We start from the raw sequence: 15122 nt of genomic DNA on the forward strand, positions 1-15122 counted from the left end.
AAAGTAAAAGCAGTAAAATGCAACATACACTTTAATGCAGCAGTAATATTAATCCAAAAACACTATATATATTAAATTGCAAAACACTGATAGGGAACATCTTACCGCATAATAAGTGCATTAGGAAGTTTTTGCTGATAGCCTAATACTTGCATACTTTCACCTAAGTAAGGTTTAAATTACTTTTAATTGTAGTGGAGTATTTTCACATGTGTTATTAATTAAATATCTGAATACTTCCATCATCACTGGCCGAGGTTGATGAGATGTTCGAGCTAAAAACAGATGAAGAGTCACACGCGGCTTCATTCTGACAGCACTTGCGCCGCACGCTCTTAAATTTGGCCCTCGCCGGTTGCCGTTTAAGCCTGTACGTGGCAGTCACAGAGCAGTACACAGCAGCCGAGGCTGGTGCGGCTAACGTTTTTCTCCGGCAACAATTTCCCTCATACAGACTGACATCCTGCACTCTTACAGATTACACTGAAGCGAGGACGCTCTTTATATCACCTGACTTGTTGTGACGCCCGCTATAAAACATTTTGAAACATGTTTACCGTGTCGGAGCTGGTTGTCTTGCTGGCCGTCCTGTCCGCCACTGCGTCCGGCTACTTCGTTAGCATAGACGCCCATGCCGAGGAGTGCTTCTACGAGCGGGTCAACTCTGGCACAAAGATGGGCCTCATGTTTGAGGTTGCAGAAGGAGGCTTCCTGGACATCGATGTCGAGGTGAGATACTTCACTGAGATAAAAAAACCAGCCACTTAATATAGAGTAATGTGTTTTGTTTTTTAACTTAATCTGCAATGGTCATACATTAGGCCTGTGCTAGCTAACGTTAGCTGCCGCGTCTCTCCATGTAAAGTCAAGTTAACTAGTTGCTGTCCGGGTTAATCGCTATCAACTACTTTTAAATTAAAATATGTAATCACTTAATTAAACATTATTATTCGTCCAGCTTTCTGTTCTTATGTGCCTGGAAATGTTAATTGAATTATTCATAAGAATACAGGAAGTGCAGTGTTAGCATTATGTCCGGATAAGTTATGATAGCTAACTATGTAACCAGTAATCTGAGCATCATCTATAAATAACATTTAATATCTTTCGATTTATCTGTGGAAACTGTGCTGTGTTTTTTAAAGCGCAACTGGTTGTATTGTGTGCACAGATGTTGCTGCCATATGTTACAACAGTGCCATCATGTTATTTATGTCCTGAACCTCATGCAGCAGTGATTTTTACTCGGATGTTTTAGTTTTTTTCTTGTGTCCTTTCCAGATAACAGGACCTGATGGTAAGCAGATTTACAAAGGGGACAGAGAGTCAAGTGGGAAATACTCTGTGGCAGCACACATGGACGGAACATACAAGTTCTGCTTCAGCAACAAGATGTCAACCATGACACCCAAGATCGTCATGTTCACGATTGACATTGGAGAGGCCCCTAAAGGCCAGGACATGGAGACAGAAGGTAAATTAAAGGCACATGTTTGTTTACAGAAAGAAATTAAGAAATTCTGATGAACATGGACATCAAACAGCTTTTCCCAGATAGATCACGCCGAGTGCAAACCAGTTTTTCTGTCTGTATTCTGCTGATTGTGTCACTGTTTTTGATGGTTTCTTTCCCTTTTTGACTTGACTTTATTTTGGGCATTCTGTTCCTCTTTGTAGGTGGTGACAGCTGGGATGGTAGGGCACAGGGCAAAACTGCTGATGTGAAATAGAGTTTTGAGTTTGTGATGCACTGCAGAGTTTTCTCTAACCAGCGTTGTTTTCATAGTATAAACTAATGTGCATTTCTACAATACATATGGAGTTGTATTGTTTGAATGGCTTGACTATTTGCACAGTGAGAACATGTATGATATAAAAATGTCTCTGGTGATGGAGCGGCATCACCTGCGACATGCGTCACAATTGCAAAACTGTTATGCATGTATTGCATACATCATGCATGTGTTTTTAGTGCACATCAACTGTTTTATGGTCCATTACTGATCATTACTTTTACCTATTTCAGCCCACCAAAACAAGCTGGAGGAGATGATCAATGAGCTGGCAGTTGCTATGACTGCTGTAAAGCATGAGCAGGAGTACATGGAGGTTCGTGAGAGGATACACAGAGCAAGTGAGTGCAGAGCCAAAAGATCAATCAAGAAACCAGTTTGTACTTTTAATTGAGTGGAAATTCAAAAACTGTCTTCTTCTCTCCTTCTAGTCAATGACAACACAAACAGCAGAGTGGTGCTGTGGTCGTTCTTTGAAGCTCTGGTTCTGGTGGCCATGACACTTGGACAGATTTACTACCTGAAGAGATTTTTTGAAGTACGGCGAGTGGTTTAGTGCGATTAAACGGTCCATCTGTGTCCTTCACTGATTTCTCCAACACCAAGACAGTTATTTACACTCTGGAAATGAGACTGGCAGATTTGAGTAAAGCCTACATATGATTGGATCTCAGATGTTTTGTTCACCTGTTACCTATTTGGTTCCTTCTTTATAAATGTAATTAGTGTTTGTTTTGAACGAATGGCCAAAAAATTCTGGGATAGATGTCAGATTTCATTAGTCATTTCTTTTTTTTGTGTACATTTGTCCAATATTGTTAATTTCAGTCAAGTACAACTCACTTGCCTGTACAGTTTTACCTGTGTGAATTACTGTGAGGCTCATAATTTTAAGTAAAGGCAGACAGAAGAAAAAGACGTTTTATCTAAGGATCCCATTATAAGCACATGGGTGTGCCTCTAGTCTTCTTCCTACAGTCAAGGAAGGTCCATAATTGGATAGCCCTGTGTGGAGTCCTAACAGGAGAATTTAAACATTGAAATGGGACCCATTTCATAAGATACGCATGAAAACAGAAATCATTTGATTTTCTTTGTCTGAGATGCTGGAGTTGTGTTTTTTTCTAGCGTCTAAGCCAAGTCAGACAGTGTGCTGGCAGATATGTGATATCTGTACTTTGTGTTTATGCTCTCAAACAACAAATTGCACTCCTGATAAATGCATCTAAATATCTGAAGGATTTTCACTGCAGCTGGTATTTTAAGGGAAACTGTACGGCTTTTAGCTCTGTCTGTTGATTCATAGCAATCCACGCTGCGGGGGAAAGGGGGCTTCATTGGGCTTCTTTTTCAGGGAAACTGTGACTCCCTACGTAGGTCAGAACATGGCAACAGTCAAGTGGTTTCTTGGCCTAAGAGTTCACAAGTTGGTTTAATTTTCAAACACTTACATTTCCACATTTCCACTTAGCATGAAGACCTTGAAGAGCTGAGGTTGGGTTTGATTTTAAACTGAACTATTTGGAGTAAAGCTTCAAAGTAAGGAGTACTGAAATAACTTGTTACATGTTGGTTGATTGAGGGCGGGTGGGGGGGGGGGAGTCTGACACCTAATGACTGCTGTGTGCTTTAGTTGCTTCTACTATAGTTTTGTCGGGGTTAGGGATTTTAAATTATATGATTGTATACAATTTTGAAGTTTTTTTTTTTCAGGAGCATATCCTTTGACGTGCAACTATTTGGATGACGCTTTTCAAATCAATATCTTTTACCTTTTTATTTCCCCATCCATCAAGGTAAAAAATAAAAAACCTTACGTCCACGGCATTAGCTTCATATCTAGTACACAGCTGCAACATTGTGAGTGTTGCGTGTCACTGAATATGCTCCGGTTTTGTATTAAAAACAATCTTGGGTGAGCTCTGAACGGTAAACTGCTCTGTACACAGTTTCTCCTTTTTTTTGTGATTACAACAACTAAATCTGGTAAATGGATCTGTACAAATGTAGAATGATTGTCTGTGGAAAAAAAAGCCCCAGGTTTCATAATAAAGCCAATATTCTGTACAGTTACTTTGTCTTTTTTAACAGGCGGTAATGTCTTATTGAGAAAGTTTCAACATTTCTAATTATGTACTTTTTAAACTAGGTGAAGCTCATGACCAGGTCGAAATGTGGAATTAAACTAAAGTTGACATTCAGCTGGAACTGAACCATTAATCTAATTCATTTCACTGGTTTTTCCTGCTATCACTAGTCAACATGTCTGCTGAAGGCTCCAAGAATCTGACTTGACTTGTTGACGAGCTCTCTGATATGTGAATGATACTACAGCATCACACAAACTTCTCCTCTACCTGTAAAGTTGAAAATGAATTCCAAACACTAATACCTGTTGTTAAGCTTTTGAATGCAGGAATTGTACTTGTAATAGTGCCTATTGACATTGAAGTCAAATGTCTGCAGTGGTAGAAAGCAACCAAGTACTTTTACTCAAGCAATGTGCAAGTGCAGTTTTATGGTACAGCACTTGCACTTCTTACTACTTCTACTCCACTATGTAGCCTGCTTTTACAATTTACAAGTTCCTTTGCATATAAAGATTCTACATCTAAAAACATGATTACTTATAAAGGATGGCACATTGTTTAAAGTTATCCATTTACCAATTAGGCCTATCTATATGTGAGTAAAATTAGATTTGGCTCAACCTATGCCAATTAAAACGCTGCTCCCATGTTAAAGCAGTAATAATGATAATACAATATACAGTACCAGAAACTTTTGACTGGTACTGTATGTAATAATATAGTACTGCAAAAGTGTGTACATTTAAGCAAGTTTAATATCCCAGCCATGGACTGCTCTGTGATTATTAACTCAAATTCTCCTAAATGAAAAGACACCACATGAGTGTGATTTAGGCTTTACTATACCGTGTGCTGTACCGGACTCTCAAGCTCAAGTCCTCACTTGTGACTACAATCATTGATACAAGTGAGCAGCAATCTTGTCAGGAATGTGACAACAGCCTGCAGACTGTCCTGGACAATGTTGATAGTCTGCTAAAGGATGTATTCCTGCCACGGACACAAGCATGCACAACGAGACTGTCAAGGGGTCATAGGGGAAGTGGAAGTCACTGTCAAGGGGTCATAGGGGAAGTGGAAGTCACTCAGCTTGCTGCTTCACCTGAACTTTCCTATGTGATGACAGTAGAGCAGTGAGGAATGTCTTGCTGCAGATGCTCCTCTGGTTTAAAAAAGACGACACAGTGAACCTGAGTAGCTATTGTCAAAGATGCTGGCCCGTCACAGAGAAAATAATACGACAACAAACACAGAGGAGCAATATGAGAACGTAGAACATCCTTGGGATCCGACACCCTGGTACTGGAAGACAGACGACAGACAGTTGGACCTCCAGCAAAAACACTTTAGGACAATTACAACAATACAAAAAAAGGAACTAAAAGGCTTAAAAGCAATTTAAAAAATGAATTGTACTTAAGTAAGGCACCTGCATGTTTCTTCCACCACTTTTGTATCTTTTGCAGTTAAAAAAAAAATAGTAAATTGAATTAAAAGAAAAGAAATACATGGGTACACGGGGAAAGATTCTCGTGACAACGCTTTTGTTCCCACCCGGTCTGTAAACAGCAGCGCACCCGGAAACAGGAGCAGCGTGGAGATTCAGCCCAGCGGTGGCTAACCACTTTAGCATAAAACGGTTTTTAATTGTATACATCCATCATGGATAACACAACAGAAGGGACGTGGGAGAGTTTACCTGTTAAACTCAACGACGGGATTTTACAAACACTCGATGAAGTGAAGTTCACGCACATGACACCTGTACAGGTAACAAACACTTTTAACATTGCTCTCTAGAACACCACTGACTGTTAAGTAAACACATAATCTGATCTATATTATTGTTTCTTTCTAGTCTGCTTGTATCCCGTTGTTCATGAGTAACAAAGATGTGGCTGCTGAGGCGGTAAGTGCAACTGCGTACATTTGCTCAAGTACTGTACATGAGTATTTTCATGTTCTGTTATTCCACTACACTTTGAAGCCAATGTTGTGTTTACTTCACTACTTTAGTTACTTTGTAGAATGAGATTGTTAACACAACATATAAATCAACTAATAAATGATATGCATTATTGATATTATAGATTCAACTATCCAGCAGTATATAAAGTTGTATCATAAATACACCTTTACCAGCTGCAACATTAAAGGGTTGAACACAAATGCATAAAAATTATCTGTATAATGAGTACTTTAACTTTTTGTACGATTGACTAATTGATTCAATTGCTACTTATCTTCTGCACAATATTTCATGGATATCTGGAACCTTTTTCTTCAGCATTTCCTGTGCAGCTCACTGAATGTTGTATCGTTGTAGGTGACTGGGAGCGGAAAGACACTTGCTTTTGTCATTCCTATTATAGAGCTGCTCCTGAAGAGAGAGGAAAAGCTAAAGAAGATGCAGGTGAGGCCAAAACCAAAGCTCAAGATTTAGAGTTCTCTTCCACCTGTAACTTTTACATTCACTGTAGCGCCTACAAGTCTCCTAGATGCTGAGAATCTTCAACACGTTGCTTTACATGGTTGTTTTCTGCAGGTCGGTGCCCTGGTGATCACTCCCACAAGAGAATTGGCCCTGCAGATCAGCGAAGTGATTGCGCTGTTCCTTCAGAAATTTCCACAGTATACGTAAGTACAAAGTCACTTTAAAAGGAAGTTAGATCCAAGAACGCAACACAGAATTCCCACCTTTTAGAATGGTATTTAAATACTCTTAACTCAAGCGCCACATGATGCGGTTGATGGCTCCAGAAAAAATGTGATTATCTGTCAAATTGTTTTAATGTGTTTATCAGGACACTTTGGTTTAATCTCTGGAAAGGATAATATCTTAAAGGTTTTCTCCATTAGTGCAGAAGGACAGAACTGTGCCCTCTTTGTGTTTTGTATCAATTCATCGTGTTTTCATTCTATTAATTAAAAAACTTTTTGTATGTTTGTTTTTCAGGCAGATTTTACTGATTGGTGGCACCAACCCGATAGATGATGTGGAAAAGTTCAAGGAACACGGGTATGAACCAGATCTAAAGTGTTTATTAGTGAGTTTCCCTGTTTCCAGTCGTTATGCTAATTAAATGTCCCTTAAATAAATAAACTAGTGTCCAAGGAGGCAATGAGCAGGGTAAAGTGCAAATGTAGATGGCATTCGCCTGAGGGGGTAGAAGAGTAGAGATCATGCACATAAATCTAAGGCCTGGAGAATACATGGCCAGTATCTTACACCACTCGTCCTCATGTACCAGTGGTGTAATTTGTGTGTGTGTGTGTTTCAGGGCAAACATTGTGATTGCGACACCGGGCCGTCTGGAGGATATGTTCAGGAGGAAGGCGGACGGTCTGGACTTAGCCAGCTCAGTCAAGAGTCTTGATGTGCTGGTTCTCGATGAGGCCGATAGACTTCTCGACATGGGCTTCGAGGCCAGGTACAGAATACAAGTGAAAATCTTTTGATTTTAGTGGAGAAGAAAGTTAGTCCTAGAACATTTCTTCAAAAATAGATATACATACATTTGAATTATTTTAGCTCTTTGTGACGCTAACAGTCTGTTTTTGTTTGTGTGTCCAGTCTGAATATCATCTTGGGCTTCCTGCCTAAACAGAGACGGACAGGCTTGTTTTCAGCCACTCAGACTCAGGAGCTGGAGAAGCTGGTGAGGGCCGGCCTCAGAAACCCTGTACGCATCACTGTCAAAGAGAAAGGCGTGGCTGCCTCCGCCGCTGTACAGAAAACGCCCTCCAGACTCGCAAACTACTACACCGTGAGTTACACACCAACAGTTTTCACATCAATCGGTCCCAAATTAAAATGTAATGACACAAAAACTCTGTTTTCATTTCAGATATGTAGAGCAGAGAACAAGTTCAACAACCTGGTGATGTTTCTAAGGCAACACAAGCACGAGAAGAATCTGGTGTTCTTCAGGTGTGTGTGTGTGTGTGTGTGTGTGAACATACAGTAACGTAAACAGAGCCCCCAGTTGGTTTTGTTCAATAAAAATAATACAAAGAAGACGACACGTCCACAAAACTGTTGCCAAAAAGAGACTCAGTGTTACTTTGGAGCCGCAGGTGTCTGGATGATGCCGACAATATCGTGTCTGTTCTGCAGCGAAGTTCAGTTTTAGCCACAATGTGTGAAATACTACAATAACATTGAAACAAGCTCACTACAGTTAACATTTCTTCACAATAATACCACTAGAAATGCACAGCTCTTCCACTTTTAATTTCCAATACATCAAAGCAGATTCCTTGTATGTGGAAAAACTTGGCAATAAAACAAATTCTGATTTTCGAAATCAGAGCGTGAAACTGCTCAAACTAAAAGACCAAAATGTCTCACATGCTCGACATCCAACCAACAGGCAGATCATTGATTGTTCAGGAAATGAATCCTGCTTTGTGACCCCCATCAAAGTGCCCCACAGTGTCTGCCCGACGTTATGGTGTCTGCCTGAGATGACTTGTTATTATCTCACCATCAGTACGTGTGCGTGTGTGGAGTACTACGGCCGAGCTCTGGAGTTTCTGGTCAAGAAGGTCACAGTCCACTGCATCCACGGCAAGATGAAAAACAAACGCAACAAGATCTTTGCTGACTTTCGGGCCCTGAAAAGGTGAAACTTTGTGTGCATGTACAACTACAATAAATCTGTTTGTGTGTAATCGGCACTCCTATATATAATTGTTCATATTTGTATTATGTCGCAGTGGGATCTTGGTGTGTACAGATGTCATGGCCAGAGGCATTGATATCCCTGAGGTGAACTGGGTGCTGCAGTACGATCCTCCCAGCTGTGCCAGGTGAGTGAGAAAAGTTAGGTCTCTGAAACGACTGTAGAAATGCTGTATAATTTTAAGAGTGAGTAATAAATCATGATTATAATTTTACAAATGCAGCTGAATTTCTTTGTCTCAGTGCCTTTGTCCATCGCTGTGGACGTACAGCACGTATCGGCAATCAGGGCAACGCCCTCGTCTTTCTGCTGCCAATGGAGGAGGCGTATGTCAATTTTTTGTCCATCAATCAGAAAGTGAGTTATTCCCCTTTAATACCTGCTCCCCCCACCCCCTGTGGATCCATATCGTACGAGTACTTGAAAGACACAGGAATGTTGGCCACATAGGTTTTAAAGTGATTCGCTGTGAACTACTGTTGTTAATATTGTGATGGCAGATTACCTTTTTAAAAGTATAGACGCATGGTAAGATATGAGTCTTTTGTCATCTCCTCAGTGCCCACTCCAGAAGTTGGTCCTCTCAAAGGATGTCGTGGATGTGCTTCCCAAAGTGAAGGCCATGGCTCTGGCAGACCGAGCCATGTTTGACAGAGGCATGAGAGCCTTCGTGTCGTACGTCCAGGCCTACGCCAAACACGAATGTAGTCTCATCTTCAGGATCAAAGGTGAAAACAGCCACATCTTGAATCCAATTCTGCAGTACGCATGGAGTGCAGACATAACATGTTGTGCTGCATTTCTTTGTCTAGATATGGACTTTGCCACCTTAGCCCGCAGCTTTGCCCTCCTTCGCCTGCCGAAGATGCCCGAGCTGAGGGGGAAGACGTTTCCCGATTTCATCGAGACGACAGTGGACACAGAGACCATCCGCTACAAGGACAAGAGCAGGCAGAAGCAGAGAAAGATGATGCTCGCCGAGCTGAAAGAGCAAGAAAAGATCCCCCTTCCCAAAAGGAACTTCACCAAGAATAAGTCCTGGTCGAAACAGAAGACCAAGAGGGAGCGCAGGCTAAAGACGTCAATCAAGAGGAGGCGCGAAGAGGTACTTTCATTTCCAATCTGTTGATGAAACCATCAGTGGGCTGCATTTATTTATGACTCTTTTATCTTTTCTGTGTCTGCAGGGCTCTGACGTGGAGGATGAAGACATGCAAGAGCTTTTAAATGACACTCGTATCCTCAAGAGACTAAAGAGAGGACAAATCACCGAGGAGGACTTTGAGGAGCAAATAACAAGTGGAACAAAGTCAAAACACAAAGCAGGAGGACCGTCACACGGCGGCCCAGAGGTCGAGGACGTGTGATCAGCTGTGTTCAAATTTGTCTATGTAAAAATCAGAATACAAATAAACATTTGTTTACCTTTTCATAAATGGGTTTTATTGAGTTATAAATAAAGCTTGATGAGTTCGTCGCTGACAGCAGACGGGGTGAGGACTCCCAGGTCAGTGAAGAGGAGGGTGATGAGGGAGGGAGGCGTGTAATCGATCATCGGATGCTCTTCCGACAGGTTCTTTACGTTCTTCAGAGTGTCTGCTTTGTACTGTGGAGGCGAGGAGAAGACTTGTAAAGAAATGCTCTTAAACGTAGAACGCAAAATGAGTTTTGATGAAATTCTGCCGTCATACCTTAAATCTATCGGGCACGTCCTGCTGGTTGAGTGGATAGAGACGGACGAACTTGAAACTCTCTGCCACGACGTAGAAAGGCTTGTTGTGAGCTTTAGAGCACACGGCCGTCTGATAAGTGCCAATCTGCAAAAACGAAGGTGAAACATTTAGTTCTGTATTACAAGCAGTGATAAAAGTACAAGTAAAATATATGTTTTTTTCAGTTTTGAGCTACTTCATGCGTCTACTCCACTTAATTTCAGAGAGAAATATTAAACTTTGTATTCCACCACGTCTCTGATCGCTTGGGTTTTTCTTTTAGATGAGTCTAAAAATCTGCCACTGCGCTGAGATCATTTCAACCTGTTTGTACAGAGGTAAGGGAAGTACCTTTATTTAATCTTTTTAAGTATGACTCATAATAGGTTTAAAACAAAAATGAAACAGAGATATTGTCTTTTTTATTCCACAAACTTATGTTGACCTTGTTCTGTGAAACTCACCTTGTTGATGATCCCTCCGCTCTCAACGACTCCCTCTGCACCCACGATAACTAGGTCTACTTTCTCCAAGACATACCTTTGAAAAATAAAAAAACAAACACTGCATGAATAATGTTGTCAAACTATGACACTATTTGAATTTGATGAATATATTTACCCCACAGCTGCATCCAGAACTACTGTGACTGGAACATTGAGCTTACTCAGAGCGTCTGCCATCTGTCGCCTGTGTAAAAGGAAAAGTCTGATTCCATGAGTGTGTGTCCCCTCAGAATAAAACACAATTAACTGACGCTAATCACTCACCCAGCTGAGTCAGGCTGCGATTCAGTCACATAGACAGAGAAGCGTTTCTTCTCAGCTGCAGCTTTTTCCAGCACCCGGAGGACGACTCTGGAGTACGAGTGAGTCAGGATTTTCTGTGAAAGGAAAATATTTAGACTGAGGGAAAAATGTGTCATTAAATTGCCCAAATTCTGTGTGTACAAACAGTGTACTGAATGTCTGCAGAGATCTAAGCAGTGCTGACTAAAATCCTTCCAACTCAAAAAAAGAAATGATATAATATATATATTATATATAATAATAATAATAATAATATATATATATTTAAATATATATATATATATATATATATATATATTTATTAAATAAAATATATATATATTTGTTTTTATATATATATATATATATATATATTTATTATTATTATTATTATATATAATATATATATTATATCATTTCTTTTTACACATATATATATATATATATATATATATATATAAAATAAAATATATATTAAAGTTAATTAAATAAAAAATCATTCACATTTCAAATGAAATCAGAATGCATAAAAAAGCTTGTAAACTTGTATGTATATATAAGTGTATGTATATATAAGTGTGTGTGTGTGTGTGTGTCTTTCGCTCGTAAAATAGATCTTGATTCCAATGAGACTTTCTGAATTATTTAGGTTTAACTAACTAACTAAATAACTAACTAACAACTTAAAGAGGTAACATGTATGTAAAACAAATACGTACAGCTCCGTCTTTGATGAAGGTGTGACAGAGTTTAGCGACTTTGGTCCTGGACATTGAGATCTTCTTCAGAAAAAGTTCTCCTCTCTCCTCCATCACCTTCTTACAGCGAGACAGATCCTGACAGACAGAGCGACAAAAGTGAGTTTGTTATAACATATGAGACAAAAAATACTCTGATTGGTTTTCCTGTCAATGTGTTCTCATGTAGGAGAACGCTTTTAATCAAATATAACAGTAACATGTAACATAATACTTCTCTTTAAGGCACAATCCCACTCACCAACCAAACTCTGAACTATTCTTTTAAATATAAACACTTTTTGCTTCTTCATTTACTTTATCAATCACATTATGTGTGAATCCTATGTCCCTACATTATGGTCTCCATGTTGTATGAAAGCATGAAAACATGTGGACGTCATGGTGGCCGAGAGGTAAAGAAGCAGACCACAACATTCCTGGTCAAATCAAGTGGGTATTAAGTTAGTTGTAGCAATAGCTTCCCTCTTTGTGTTACTATCCCAGCAAGGGAACACTGTCCAGGAAACAAAAAGAGGCTTTTGTGTAGTAAGAAATACCATCTTTTGGAAGATACCCACTAACTCAAACTGCTGAAGCTTCATATTAGAATGCATCGAATGAGAACTGTGGATTTTGTCCCACATGTCTTACATTGGAATTAGACTAGGAAGCTCTTTATGGCCAGTATTGGGACATCTGTACTACCTTGCTTAGCCTGCTGCCACCGCAACCCGACCCCAAACAAGCAGATGGATGTTTTTGAGGTGAAGTGTACTATCGGTTTGTTTGTGTGCACAGTCGTGTCCCAAGCAGGCCACCTACCTCGTGCTCCAGTGATGTGAGACTTATGAAGCGCAGGAAGAGCTCTCCTCCCGAGGACACGGCCACAGAGGAGTCCACTCTTGTCAGGCAGTCTGTGGCCCACGTTAGGCTCTCCCTCAGGCCCTGGATAGTATTACCTGAATAGGCAGGAAAAGGTTTCCAAAACAGGTTGACTCAAAAACATAGGATATTTCTACTCCACTATATCTCAGAGGTAAATATTGTACTTTTTACTCCACTACATTTGTCTGTCAGCTTTACTTTTCAGATTACAATTCATCATTTCCTTCTTGTCCAGTGAAAACAATGCAAATCCAAATGTGTTGATTTTAAATATTTGTGATAAACTAAAGGAGGTTTCTTAATGTGTTGAGAAAATTCTCGATTTAAAAACCCTCTTGGAGCAGCTGGGAAATGCATCATCACAAAGCTGTTTTTCTGAAAAGGACATACTTTATAGAATATGATGCGTTGCTGTAGATTAAAATACCCAACAGTTTATAAAAGAGTTAAAATGTGCACAACCTTAAACATCTACAGCAGAAAAATTACAACATACATGCAGACATACATATATAATAGTAAAACACTGACAGGGAACATTTTACTGCACAATGACTAGTTTTAATTTTCAAACTTTAAGTAAATTTGCTGATGATACTTTACTTGTAGTCATTTCACAGTGTGGTATCAGTACTTTTACTGAATTAAAGGGTCTGAATACTTCTTCCATCATTGCATAAACAGGTGAAATGATGCCGAGAATAAACACACACCTTTGTCTCTCTTGAGGAACTCCAGCAGAGTGCGGATAGCGGCCACAGCAGAGGCCATGTCCGGGTCTTTCCTCATCTGAGCCCTGAAATACTCCACAAGCTCTGGACCCAGGAACCAACGAAGAAGAAACACGGTTAATAATGATACTAACCACAACATTTGAGAGGAAAGGGGAAACAAATTACCTTCTTCATTCATCTTGACACCCACACGAGAGCTTAAAAACTGTAGTATTTAGCGTTAAATCAAAGAACGGTGGATGTTTACTGAATTCACCCCAAAATAATTTGACACATGCCAGAGCTGCTGACTCCGCGTCCCTGTCGTTCAAATCAAACTATACACAAAATTAAAAATATTCGTTTTAAATCAACTATACCAGCTATACTTCTCAAACTACCACCAATGAAAGTATAGTTGATCTGTCTGGAAAGTTTTATTATCACTATTCGACGAGTTGCACTGTGTTAGCTCATCTGGCTGCGTGTTGACGTGTCGCGGAGAGATGACGTAGACGTTTTTTCTCTCGACCCAACTACTCTTCACGTGCTGTCGAAAGATTTTGATTTAAATTAGAGTATTGATGGATTTTGTTGTAAAGATTTAAGCAAAAAAGTTCTGTATTTGTAATTTTTGTAAACACCTTTTTATTTGTTTGTTTTCGCAAAGTCCTTACTTTTTATTTTGGCCATTTTTCATTAATAAGAAAATGGAAAATGTATATAAAGTAGTAAAAATGAGCACACACACACGAAATGCAACATCTATATAAATGCATTAGTAATATATAAAAATAAAACACTGAGAGGTAAAATGTTACAATGAGTACTTTTACATTTGATACTTGAATGTTGTTATGCATATTGTATAAATTAAAAGGTAAAAATAATAACATGTCAGAATCAGAAATACTTTATTCATCCCGTGAGGGGGGATAAAAAATACAATATGCTCGCATAACTTAATTTAGCCACAAAACACTGAAGATAAACTAATGCAGTACTTTCAGAATTATTTCTTTTTGCAAAAGCTTATTTAAATTTGATAAAAGCCTGTGAGACTTCAGGGACCACATTCGTAGTTTTGTATTATGCCACCAGAGAGCAACATGGTCATTTTCAATTAATAGTAACTTGACTCATGTTCCAGTCATGTGCTCACATACATTTTTATCAGTGTGCAAGACTCTGGTCTTGTGTTTCAAACTATAGACTATAGACAGACCGTATCATTATAAAAGTAGATATATTAAAAGTGTTTTAGATTGAGCACATCAGTGTGGCTCAAAGAGAAACAGGTCATATAAAACATGTGTGTGCCATATGTTGACTAAATTGGGTTTTTAGAAATGATTGTATAGTTTTGAATGAAGTGTTTCATTTAGCAAAATATCTGAGGTGTTCTGCTACTTGTGGTTGTGTGTTTTTTACAATATGGGACCTGTTTGCAAAATCGTGCTTAAGCAATCGCAAAAAAAGTAGAACTACTTTGTGTTGGGGAAAGAGTACATTTACTTTCCACACAATACACAGTCAAGTAAATGACTTTATTCATTAGTTACATTTCAAATATCAATACAGTGAGAGGTACTGTAACAAGGAGGTGAAAATGCTCTTTCTTTTCTTGCAAAACACAATTTTTTTTACTTTGCCTTACTTGTTGGCTAAATTGCATGTGCACAAAGTGGACTGCATTTGTAGTGTCTCTTTGCACAA

At 39.2% G+C, this 15122-nt stretch overlaps 3 protein-coding genes across 4 annotated transcripts; 2 read left to right on the top strand and 1 right to left on the bottom strand.

Moving 5' to 3' along the window:
• Nucleotides 1-294: 294 nt before the first annotated feature.
• tmed2 (transmembrane p24 trafficking protein 2) lies at nt 295-3862 on the top strand. 2 transcript variants are annotated; one of them, XM_029445332.1, is made up of 5 exons: nt 295-729; nt 1282-1474; nt 1678-1695; nt 2027-2134; nt 2225-3862. In XM_029445332.1, exons 1-5 carry the CDS (start codon nt 550-552, stop codon nt 2347-2349), a joined length of 624 nt encoding a protein of 207 aa, XP_029301192.1. In that variant the 5' UTR covers nt 295-549; the 3' UTR covers nt 2350-3862. The 2 variants fall into 2 exon arrangements, with proteins under 2 accessions (XP_029301192.1, XP_029301193.1); XM_029445333.1 differs by lacking the exon at nt 1678-1695 and having other exon boundaries at nt 302-729.
• A 1146-nt stretch (nt 3863-5008) lies between these two features.
• ddx55 (DEAD (Asp-Glu-Ala-Asp) box polypeptide 55) lies at nt 5009-10000 on the top strand. The gene is made up of 14 exons (XM_029445328.1): nt 5009-5653; nt 5742-5792; nt 6210-6296; nt 6429-6520; nt 6840-6902; nt 7165-7314; nt 7458-7650; nt 7732-7814; nt 8377-8508; nt 8603-8695; nt 8811-8925; nt 9128-9296; nt 9381-9673; nt 9756-10000. The coding sequence occupies exons 1-14, from the start codon at nt 5546-5548 to the stop codon at nt 9933-9935; spliced, it is 1809 nt and encodes a 602-aa protein (XP_029301188.1). The 5' UTR covers nt 5009-5545; the 3' UTR covers nt 9936-10000.
• eif2b1 (eukaryotic translation initiation factor 2B, subunit 1 alpha) lies at nt 9989-13939 on the bottom strand. Its single transcript, XM_029445329.1, has 9 exons — nt 13593-13939; nt 13407-13508; nt 12631-12767; nt 11788-11904; nt 11051-11163; nt 10902-10970; nt 10745-10820; nt 10260-10385; nt 9989-10174 (listed from the first exon to the last, which is right to left on the bottom strand). The coding sequence occupies exons 1-9, from the start codon at nt 13603-13605 to the stop codon at nt 10019-10021; spliced, it is 909 nt and encodes a 302-aa protein (XP_029301189.1). The 5' UTR covers nt 13606-13939; the 3' UTR covers nt 9989-10018.
• Between the last annotated feature and the right edge of the window lie 1183 nt (nt 13940-15122).

The sequence above is a fragment of the Cottoperca gobio genome, chromosome 12, assembly GCF_900634415.1.
Source record: "Cottoperca gobio chromosome 12, fCotGob3.1, whole genome shotgun sequence".
Classification (NCBI taxonomy): Eukaryota; Metazoa; Chordata; class Actinopteri; order Perciformes; family Bovichtidae; genus Cottoperca; species Cottoperca gobio.

Coding starts and splice junctions, on each gene's coding strand:
- tmed2 (XM_029445332.1), top strand. CDS start 550: ATGTTTACCGTGTCGGAGCTGGTTGTCTTGCTGGCCGTCCTGTCCGCC. Junction 730..1,281: donor TCCTGGACATCGATGTCGAG/GTGAGATACTTC, acceptor TGTCCTTTCCAG/ATAACAGGACCTGATGGTAA. Junction 2,135..2,224: donor TGAGAGGATACACAGAGCAA/GTGAGTGCAGAG, acceptor CTCTCCTTCTAG/TCAATGACAACACAAACAGC.
- ddx55 (XM_029445328.1), top strand. CDS start 5,546: ATGGATAACACAACAGAAGGGACGTGGGAGAGTTTACCTGTTAAACTC. Junction 7,315..7,457: donor GACATGGGCTTCGAGGCCAG/GTACAGAATACA, acceptor TTGTGTGTCCAG/TCTGAATATCATCTTGGGCT. Junction 8,509..8,602: donor GACTTTCGGGCCCTGAAAAG/GTGAAACTTTGT, acceptor ATTATGTCGCAG/TGGGATCTTGGTGTGTACAG.
- eif2b1 (XM_029445329.1), bottom strand. Junction 12,768..13,406: donor GTTCCTCAAGAGAGACAAAG/GTGTGTGTTTAT, acceptor CTGCCTATTCAG/GTAATACTATCCAGGGCCTG. Junction 10,386..10,744: donor GCGGAGGGATCATCAACAAG/GTGAGTTTCACA, acceptor TCGTTTTTGCAG/ATTGGCACTTATCAGACGGC.